General features: G+C 38.5%; 1 protein-coding gene across 2 annotated transcripts in view; it reads right to left on the bottom strand.

Moving 5' to 3' along the window:
• Nucleotides 1-10835, bottom strand: part of BDP1 (BDP1 general transcription factor IIIB subunit) — a 128833-nt gene that overhangs the window by 83895 nt on the left and 34103 nt on the right. For both annotated transcript variants that reach the window (XM_017890622.1, XM_017890621.1), the window contains exons 9-12: nt 9316-9459; nt 6357-6635; nt 4899-5046; nt 2-156 (exon numbers count right to left, since the gene is read on the bottom strand). In XM_017890622.1, the coding sequence (XP_017746111.1) occupies nt 2-156; nt 4899-5046; nt 6357-6635; nt 9316-9459 (726 nt within the window). The remainder of the gene's footprint in view (nt 1; nt 157-4898; nt 5047-6356; nt 6636-9315; nt 9460-10835) is intronic.

Here is a 10835-nt window from a genome sequence, read left to right as displayed (position 1 = left end):
GAATTATTTTTTAGGTCAACATTTCTTTCTTCTGTACAACTACTCTCAGCATCATTCACCTCACACAATGCTCTAATTCCAACTTCTAATGAAGGCAAATCTGAAGTGCTTGATTCTGAAGACTCAGTTGCTACTGATGTGGCATCTTGTTGATTACTAAAAAAGCGAAAATATATCAGAGAGAAGAGAATTCCTAATAATATATATTTTATAATAATTATTTTAAAAAATTTTAAACACACAAAATCACCATTTTGCAAGATGCTGCTTCAAATTACAGAATAATACAAACTGCTATATTAGCTTTTCTTTTTTTTTGAGACGGAGTCTTGCTCTGCCACCCAGGCTGGAGTGCAGTGGCCGGATCTCAGCTCACTGCAAGCTCCGCCTCCCGGGTTTACGCCATTCTCCTGCCTCAGCCTCCCGAGTAGCTGGGACTACAGGCGCCCGCCTCGTCGCCCGGCTAGTTTTTTGTATTTTAAGTGGAGACAGGGTTTCACCGTATTAGCCAGGATGGTCTCGATCTCCTGACCTCGTGATCCGCCCGTCTCGGCCTCCCAAAGTGCTGGGATTACAGGCTTGAGCCACCGCGCCTGGCCACAAACTGCTATATTAGCTTTTCTATGATCCATCTTGCACCATGTTACAAAAACTGTACCTCCAGAGAAAGCAGCAGCCACAAATTTACATGTTTAGGAACATGCTCAAGAAATTTCAAAACGAAGGCCGGACAAAGTGGCTCATGTCTGTAATCCCAGCACTTTGGGAGGCCGGGGTGGGTTGATCACTTGAGGCCAGGAGTTTGAGACCATCTTGGCCAACATGGTTAAACTCCGTCTCTAATAAAAATACAAAACCTAGCTGGGCATGGTGGTGCAGGCCTATAATCCACCTACTTAGGAGGCTGAGGCAAAAGAATCACTTGAACCCAGGAGGTGATCCCCCCCCTGCCCCCCCCCCGGGGGGAAAGAGCCAAGCTCTGTCTCAAAAAAAAAAAAAAAAAAGGCTTCAAAATGAGAAATTATTAAATGTGGTTCACAAATCAAACATGCATAAAATAATAGTAACATTTAGGAATTAGCTTTCATTAAAATTTATATAGGCAATCCTTGCTGTGCAGGGTACTGTGTAACCAAAAGTCATATAAAGCAAAGACACAGCTCCAATAAGCTCAAGTTGCAGTTAACATAGTCCTATGCAAAGTGAGAACTACTATATTAAAAAATATTTCAATTAGCAGCCAGGTGTTATAGAACGTGCCTATAGTCCCAGCTACTCAGAAGGCTGAGGTGAGAGGACTGCTTAAGCCCAGGAAGTCGAGGCGGCAGTGAGCTGAGATTGCACCACTGCACTCCAGCCTGGGCGATAGAGCAAGACTCGGTCACAAAATAAATTTCAACTAACAATAATAAAACTCACAGTCATGCACTGACCATTTCAACACATATTCACATTTAGCCATACCTTTTTTTTTTTCTTTTTTCTCGCTCATTTTTTCTACTAGGTGTTCATCTTTTCCTGACTTATCAGCAAGAGTTCTCTATATATTTTTATTGTCTAGATATTACATATAAAATCTCCCGATCAGTAACTTGCCTTTTATTTTCTTTATGGAGGATTGTTAACAGAAGTATTTAATTTTACTACCATCAAACTTATCAATCTTATCTTTTAAAGTCTGTGTTTTCTATGTTTTAATAGAAATGTCTTACCTCAGGCCTTGACATTACAAAGATATTTTTCTACATTTCTTCTAAAAGTTGTAAAGATTTGTTTTATACATGTAGTCTTCAATCCGTCAGGAAGTTAGCGGATATGGTAACACGAGGATTAAATATTATGGTTTTCAAATCTGAGGTCAATCTGATGAACAGTTAGTTCAATCTTTGCCCACTAATTTCTTTTTCTTTTTTTTTTTTGAGACGGAGTCTTGCTCTGTCGCCCAGGCTGGAGTGCAGTGGCCGGATCTCGGCTCACTGCAAGCTCCACCTCCCAGGTTCACGCCATTCTCCTGCCTCAGCCTCCCGAGCAGCTGGGACTACAGGTGCCCGCCACCATGCCCGGCTAATTTTTTTGTATTTTTTAGTAGAGACGGGGTTTCACCGTGTTAGCCAGGATGGTCTCGATCTCCTGACCTCGTGATCCGCCCGTCTCGGCCTCCCAAAGTGCTGGGATTACAGGCTTGAGCCACCGCGCCCGGCTTGCGCGCTAATTTCTAAAGCTACCTCTGCCATATGACAGATTCCTAAATGTCTCTTCCTAAACTCTATATTCAGTTCCACTGAGTCAATTCATCTAACCCTGTACCAATATCGTGCTGCTTTAGTTACTCTAGCTTGAAAATTAGTCTAGGACAGTCCCTCTCCAAAGCTGGCGCTTTCTAAACCTGTCGTTACCATTCTTGAGTCTTTGCTCTTGTGTACACGACAATTTTAGAATCAACTCTTTGTTTTCCAAAACCAACTGGGACTTTAATGATCATTACAAGGTTGTTTTTCCCCTAAATTAGAAAAAGTTAGGGCCACAGTGGCTCATACTGAGGTACGAGGATTGCTTGAGCCCAGGAGTTTGAGACTAGCCTGGAAAACATCTCCACTAAAAAATGTTTTTAAAATTAGCCAGGCATGATGTCCCATGACTGTAGTCCCAGCTACTCGAGAGGCTGAGGTGATAGAATCATTTGAGCCCAAGAGTTCAAGGTTGTGGTGAGCTATGATCACGCTACTACACTCTACCCGGAGCAATAGAGTAAGACCCTGTTACAATATTTTAAAATTATTTTAAAAATTAGAAAAAGTCATGAGTAGTTTTGTGTAGTTTACGAAACTAGGTGTATCTCTGAAGTCACACTTTAGATATCTGTCACCTAGGAACAAACAACTATGAGAAATAACATATGATTCCACTTATGTGAAATATCTAGATTAGACATAGAAACAGAAAGTTGTCTACAACCTTACCACTCTCAATGGGCCTAATATGATCTCAAACTAAGCAAGTCTGGTCCTGATTAGTACATGGATGGGAAACAAAAAGCAGATTAGAGATTATCAGTGGTTGCAGGGAGGGGAGAATGAGGAATTACTGCATAATGGGTACAGGTTTTCTGTTTGCAGTGATAAAACAGCTTTAGAAACAGTGCTGATGGCTGCACAACAATGTAAATGTAATTAATGCCACTAAATTGTATGCTTAAAAACAGTAAACAGCTTTAAGTTTGTTTTTGGCAATAGTTTCTTAGATATGACACCAAAAGTATAGGCAACAAAAGCAAAATTAGACAAATGGGACTACATTGAACTAAAAACCTTCTGTACACCAAAGGAAACAGCAGAGTGAAAAGGCAAACTATGGAATGGGAGAAAATGTGTAAATCATATTTCTGATAAGGGGCTAAAATCCAAACTACATAAATAATTCTCAAAACTCAACAGCAAAAAAGAAAATAACCTAATTAAAAAATTGGGCACAGGACCTGAATAGACATGTCTCCAAAGAAAATACACAAATAGCTAACAGCTATGAAAGATGCTCAACTCAATAATTATCCAGGAAATGCAAATCAAAACAACCATAAGAAACCAACTTCTACCTGTTCAGAAGGACATTATTAATAAAATGAAAGATAACAAGTATCGAAGAAGATGTGAAAAAAACTGGAACCCTTGTACATTGTTGGTGGTTATGTAAAATGGTGCACCCACTATTGGAAACAGTATGAAGGGTCCTCAAAAAATTAAAAGTAGAACTACCATATGATCTAGCAACCCTACTTCCGGGTATTCATCCACAAGAACTGAAATCAGGACCTCAAAGAGATATTTGCGCTCCCATGTTCAGTGACACCAACAGACAAAAACAACCTAAATGTCCATCAACCAATGAATGGATGAAGAAAATGTGGCCGATACACGTACTGGAATATTATTCGGTCATAAAAAAGGCAATCTTCTCATATGCTACATTAAGTGAAATAAGCCAGCCACAGAAGGAAAAATACTGCATGAGGCTGGGCGCTGTGACTCACACCTGTAATCCCAGCACTTTGGGAGGCCAGGGCAGGTGGATCACCTGAGCTCAGTTCAAGACCAGCCTGAGCAAAATGGTGAAACTCCATCTCTAACAAAAATACAAGAAATTAGCCAGGTGTAGTGGTACATGCCTGTGGTCCCAGCTTCTTGGGAGGCTGAGATGGGAGGATTGCTTGAGCCTGAGAGGTGGAAGTTGCAGGGAGCTGAGATCGTGCCACTGCACTCCAGCCTGGGTGACAGAAACCGACCCCATCTCAAAAACAAAACAAAACAAACAAAACAAAAAAGAAAAAGAAAGAATCATGATTGCCAAGGGCTGGGAGGCGGAGGAAATGGGAGTTGCTGTTCAATAGGTACAGAGGTACAGTTACGCAAGGTAAAAAAAAATTCCAGAGATCGGCAATACAACACTGTGCTTATAGTTAACAATACTGTATAGTACACACAAAAAATCTGTTAAGAGGGTAAATCTCATGTTTTTATAATACAAATTAAAATTTTAAAACACACAGAGCAGGACACATCATATTCAAACTAATGAAAACCAAAGACAAAGAAAATCATTATAGAAAATGATAAACCCATGTAAACACCAACCAAAAGAAAGCTACAATGGCAAAGTAAACATCAGAAAAAAAGAGCAATACCAGAAGGATAGTACACAATGATAAAGATAATTTCACCAAAAAGACAAAACAATCCTAGATATGTACACACCTAACAACAGAGCTTTAAAATATATGGAGCAAAAACAAATAGAACTGAAAAAAAGAAACAGGCAAATCCACAATTACAGATGGAGACTTCAACACTCCTTTCTCAGTAATCAACAGATGTGGGTAAAACCAGAAAAGACACAGAAAATACCTTAATGAAAGGATGGGGTCAGTTCTTTTCTCAACTTTTTCACTGGAGGCAAAACCCACAATGCCATCTACGTTTTGTGTGCAGGAAAGCATCTGCTCCTTACTGCATTCACCTTCCTTTACCTCGGGCCTTATAGCCTGACATTTATCTACAAATACAAAATGCATGTTATTCTAAAAAATGACAGCAAAAACATATTTTTTAAAGCACAAAGGAATTTACCTATAACACTATCTTTTCCTACAAAACCTTAATCCATTCAACATTCAAATTTCTAATTGCAAGGCACACATCTTATTTTAGACCACAATAAAACTTAACATAGATGAGGATCAGCCCAAGCTTCTTGGGCAGTTTATAGCATCTTTTATCTTAAATTCTAAGTATTTAAAGTGGCTTATTTTATATGTCAAGTAAGGAAACTAAAAGTTGACTTAACTATTCTTTTGCTCCTTCAGAAGTATACCAATTAGTAACAAATAGCTATCATTTATTAAGTACTTATTAAGTGGCCGGAACCCTTAAGTCCATCAAATGCATTATCTCATTTAATACTTGAAACAAACCTATTAAAAGATATTAATATTAACCTCATGGAGAACCCCCTGAGTTCAGAGATCTTAAGTAACTTGCCCAATGCAACACTTAAGCAAATAAAAAAGCTGGAATTTAAAGCAAGGTCTGTTTGATTTCTAAAATCTGGTTGTGAATCATTAAGTTGTTCTGCATTATACGTAATGACTCTAATGATAAGCCAAAAAAGAGTATAATATTGCGATGCCTACAAAGCATACTATGTTAGCTACCAGGACTCTTATATTAAAATCAGATTAGTAAATCTGAAGTACAGAAAACATAAATTTTATAGAAAGGTTGTTCTGGTCTGCTCCTACCTTTTCCTTGGTTATCGGCTTTAAATAATGTACATATGAATTCTTAAGGAAAGGGACCAAGACTCCCCCTCAAACTCTTAGCCCTCATCCCCAACCAACTCTTAAGTGGCAGTATGTTTGCATTCAAAGAGTAAAAAAGAAAAATGGAAGGAACACATATTCCTCCAGTTCTTTTATAGGAATTAACCCCTTGTGGGTTCACAGAGGTGCTCTGTAGAGGTACAACATGAAAACCTGTGCTTTATTAACAGATATAAGCAACATACTTCTAACTATATACACATGTGATTTCTAATCATAGTTAATGGGAATGCACAGGAGATGACACAACTTAGAAACAAACTTTAGAGAACAATCTCCCCACTTTAATTTGTTTAATTTTCTTTTTACAATAAACTTTTTTCTTTAATTAAAAATAAACAGAGTTAGCACAGTACCATGAGTACAGAACCAATTAATAAGCATCATTAATTGCTATCTAGACAGAAAATTAAGTCACATACCATATTGCTGTACATGCCTTCTCAAGTAATATAGAGGATTTTTAAATACGTAAGAAACTTACTCTTGTGTTTTTCTCCTTTAGAAGGACCCGCCTGAACAGTGGCATTTTCTAAAAGATTGTTTACTTCCAGTTCATTAGCTCCATCTTGCTTCTTCCTTCTTCTTTTCTTTTGATTTAGGTCTACTTCTAATGCAACCTGTTCTGCATCCTTCCCTGATAAGGTCAGAGACTCTTCGTCAACTGTCTGAGCATCCTTCTGAGATCTTTCTGTGTCTGAAATTCTAGAACTCATAGACTCATCTGGATCATCATTCACTCCTTCACAGGCAACTTTTTTGACTGAAAACAAGAGAAACGACTATAAATATGCAAACAACCTAAAGAAAAATTTGTGAAGGTGGAAAAGAGACTCAAAGATGTCCTCTGTAGTATTTATTTGCATGAAAAAAAACCTAAAGACAACCTAAAATGTCCAATGAGAAATGACTAAATAATATATAAAAATCCATGGAGCCAATAATAATAATGAGGTAAGTTTACACGCAGTCACGTGAAAATTTCAAAGCATACTGTTGCATTAAAAAATCAAGCAGAACAAGATACACATAAAATCTATTTTAATCTCATTTTTATTAAACAAAAACAATTACATATAGAGATGCTCCTTGACTTACACTGGGTTTCATCCCAATAAACCCACTGTAAGTTGAGTATACTGTAAATTGAAAATGCATTTAGTACAGGCCGGGTGCAGTGGCTCACACCTGTAATCCCAGTACCTTGGGAGGCTGAGATGGGCAGATCATCTGAGGTCAGAAGTTCGAGACCAACCTGGCCAACATGGTGAAACCCCATCTCTACTAAAATACAGAAATTAGCTGGACGTGGTGGCAGGCACCTGTAATCCCAGCTGCTCAGGAGGCTGAAGCAGGAGAATCACTTGAACATGGGAGGCAGAAGTTGCAGTGAGCCAAGATCGCACCATTGCACTCCAGCCTGGGCTACAGAGCGAGACTCCATTTANGCAGTGGCTCACACCTGTAATCCCAGTACCTTGGGAGGCTGAGATGGGCAGATCATCTGAGGTCAGAAGTTCGAGACCAACCTGGCCAACATGGTGAAACCCCATCTCTACTAAAAATACAGAAATTAGCTGGACGTGGTGGCAGGCACCTGTAATCCCAGCTGCTCAGGAGGCTGAGGCAGGAGAATCACTTGAACACGGGAGGCAGAAGTTGCAGTGAGCCAAGATCGTACCATTGCACTCCAGCCTGGGCGATAACAGCAAAACTCTGGGCTGGGCATGGTGGCTCATGCCTGTAATCCCAACACTTTGGGAGGCTGACGCAGGTGGATCACTTGAGGTCAGGAGTTCAAGACCAGCCTGGCAAACATGGTGAAACTCCGTCTCTACTAAAAATACAAAAATTAGCTGGGTATGGTGGCACATGCCTGTAATCCCAGCTACTTGGGAGGCTGAGGCAGGAGAATCGCTTGAATTGGAGAGGTGGAGGCTGCATTGAGCTGAGATGGCGCCAAGGCACTCCAGCCTGGGCAACAAGAGCAAAACTCCATCTCAAAAAAACAGTTCTGGTTGGGCGTGGTGGCTCACACCTGCAATCCCAGTACTTTGGGAGGCCAAGGTGGGCAGATCATTTGAGGTCAGGAGTTTAAGACCAGTCTGGCCAATATGGTAAAACCCTATCTCTACGAAAACTACAAAATTAGCCAGGCATGGTGGTACATGTCTGTAATCCCAGCAATTCAGGAGGCTGAGGTGAAAGAACTATTTGAACTCAAGCAGTAAAGAATTCAGTGAGCCAAGATCGGGCCACTGCACTCCAGCCTGGGTGACAAAGTGAGACCCTATCTCAAAAAAAAAAAGATATATATTTTTCTTCTGGATTTTATGTTAATAAAAAAAAAAAAAAAAAAAGATTACTGAGAATAAAGGTATTTGCAGTTTTCAATACTACTTTTTAAAAGATGTGCTCCAGAAGAAGAAATTCTAGCCTGGCTTTGAACAGAAAAGAGTTAATTTAGCAGGCTTGACTGCTATCCTCTGAAAAATCTTCCTTACAAGGTTGGCCCTTGGGCCATGTCTCAGAATTTGGTTCTGGGAACGGTTCCTACCACCCTAACTGATAAGAGTGGTTCACTGTGCCTTAGCTGTATAATGTGGTTTATGCTAAACTGCTTTCCTTTTGAATATCTGAAATTTTGGTATGTTCCAGGCAAAGGATGCTGAATCCTTAGTCTTCTTGGTGAATAATCAAACCCCGGTGGTGGTCGTGGGGATCCCCAACACAGGCTCTCACAATCCTAGGTTTCAGTTCTGCCTCTGCCACTACTCACACTGTGAGTCCTTAGGAAAAAGTGTCTTACGATCGCTGGGGCTGTTTCTTGGTGATTAAAACCAATACAAAAGGGGCTAAAACGTAAACGCTAACATATAAGGTTCCCTATAGTTCTAAGCATCTCCTTTATGTGATTACAGCTAAACATTGTCCTCATAGATCAGAGTTCAAATAGTTAAGAAAACATAAGCCTAAAAATAAAAATACCTACATATACACAATGTCTACCTTTTACAAGTCAACATTAGCCTTCAGAAATGTTATGCTCAACCAGTACAGTCTAGTCACAACCCCAAAAGATTAGAGTTCCATTTTTTTAATACTAGAATTTTATACCAGATTTGTTTTACAGAGGAAAATGATAATAAATAACCAAACATGAAATACAACACTCCAAATTCTGATGCTCTTTGACTGGCAACAACTATCCTCTATGCTAGAAAGATATCAAATAACCCAATCATGCCAGTTAAAAATTTTAAAAGAAAGCTATTGTTTTGGACCAGATAATTAGTTGATTAAAAAAGATATACTCCCTCCAACTGGATGCTTTGATGATCTTAACTACCTGAGCTACACATGAACTCTCAAAGGCCTGAGGGACAACATTACAAGTTTATTACTACTAAGTAAACTAGCACACTTTCCTTTAAAATCAATACCTTTTACATTTTTCCGTGGTTTGGTGGATTTCTTCTCCTTTAAACTGTGATTTTTAACAGATTTTTGTTTTCTTTTCTCTTCTTCAGCAAGAACTTTCTGAAGCAAATGAGCAAAAAAATCGAAGTCAAAAGGGCGCTTTTCCTCTGTTTAAAAAAAAAGAAAAGAACTTTCAAGTTTTTATTTTTCAAAACTACTTCTAGCTTTTAAAGTATCATAACATCAAAAGCAAATGGGTTTGTCTATCAGCAGGAGAACAGATAAACAAGTACACAACAGAACACCACTCAGCAATAAAATAGCTTTGTCTTAGCAGAGAAATAGATAAAATTCACATCAGAACACCACTCAGCAACAAAAGGAATAAACTAGTTTATTACAAATAATAATTTGTTTACTACAAATTTGTAATAATTTGTTTATTACAAATAAACTAGTTTTAAACAAAACAAAAGGAACAAACTACTGATACATGCAATAATATGAGGCAATCTCAAAAACATACTGAGTGGAAGAAAACAGATACTAGGGTACATACTGTATGATACCATGTATAAGATATTCTAGAACACACTAAGCTATCTATGGTGAATAAAATGAAAATAATGGTTGCCATGGGCCAGGAGGACAGCATTTGATTGTCTAAAAAGGGACATAACAGGCCTTGTGAAGTGATGAAAACATTTCCTCTATTGTTTGGGATAGTGGTTACACAGGCATATTCTTTGTCAAAACTCGAACTACACTTTGAAATGTGTGTAAATATAAATCAATTTTTTTATGGACTGAGAAATCCTTGAAATGCCTATTCACCACCATATGCCCTACCTTTATCACAACCATTTCACCATTTACTCTTATAAGAATCAGCAAAGTGGGAAGTAAATGAATTTAATCAGGAACATACCCACTAAATACCTATCAACAGCATTATATCTGAAAGTAATCAATGAACACTCCAAGAATGAATCCAGGCCAGGAGGCAAATCCTTGCTTGAACTTTACATCTAATCTTACAGTAAATGTAGAGAAAATGGTGCTCTATGCACATAAGCCGAAGACTAGTTTGATTACAAGACAGCCTCAGAAAAGAAAGTATATACTAAAATAAAAAGTATTTCAGGAAACTAAATCCAAATCTGGAATTCCTGAAGGCCCTATTTCACTGTTGACCCAGACTTAATTTGTTGAGACTCTCCCCAGCGATTCTGAAAGACATAGACTCAAAGAATCGTAAAGGATCTCCACATGGTTCTCAGAGAAATTCAAAACGTAAGTTCTCTTAAAAAACCTACATAGGTTTTAACTAAAAAAAAAAAAAAAAAATCCAACAGAAAGCCCCCAAATCAATGAGTTGTTTTTAGTTTTGAGATAGGATCTTGCTGTGTTGCCCAGGCTGGCCTCGAATTCTTGGGCTGAAAGGATCCTCCTGCCTCAGCGACCCCTGAGAGTAGCTGGGACTATAGGCATACAACACTATATCGTGTTTAAGATCAATAAATTTTAAAGATATCTATTATAA

This window comes from Rhinopithecus bieti, unplaced genomic scaffold, assembly GCF_001698545.2.
Source record: "Rhinopithecus bieti isolate Rb0 unplaced genomic scaffold, ASM169854v2 scaffold_18354, whole genome shotgun sequence".
Classification (NCBI taxonomy): domain Eukaryota; kingdom Metazoa; phylum Chordata; class Mammalia; order Primates; family Cercopithecidae; genus Rhinopithecus; species Rhinopithecus bieti.
Note: the sequence above shows the minus strand (reverse complement) of the source record. Positions and strands in the feature narration are given on the sequence as shown.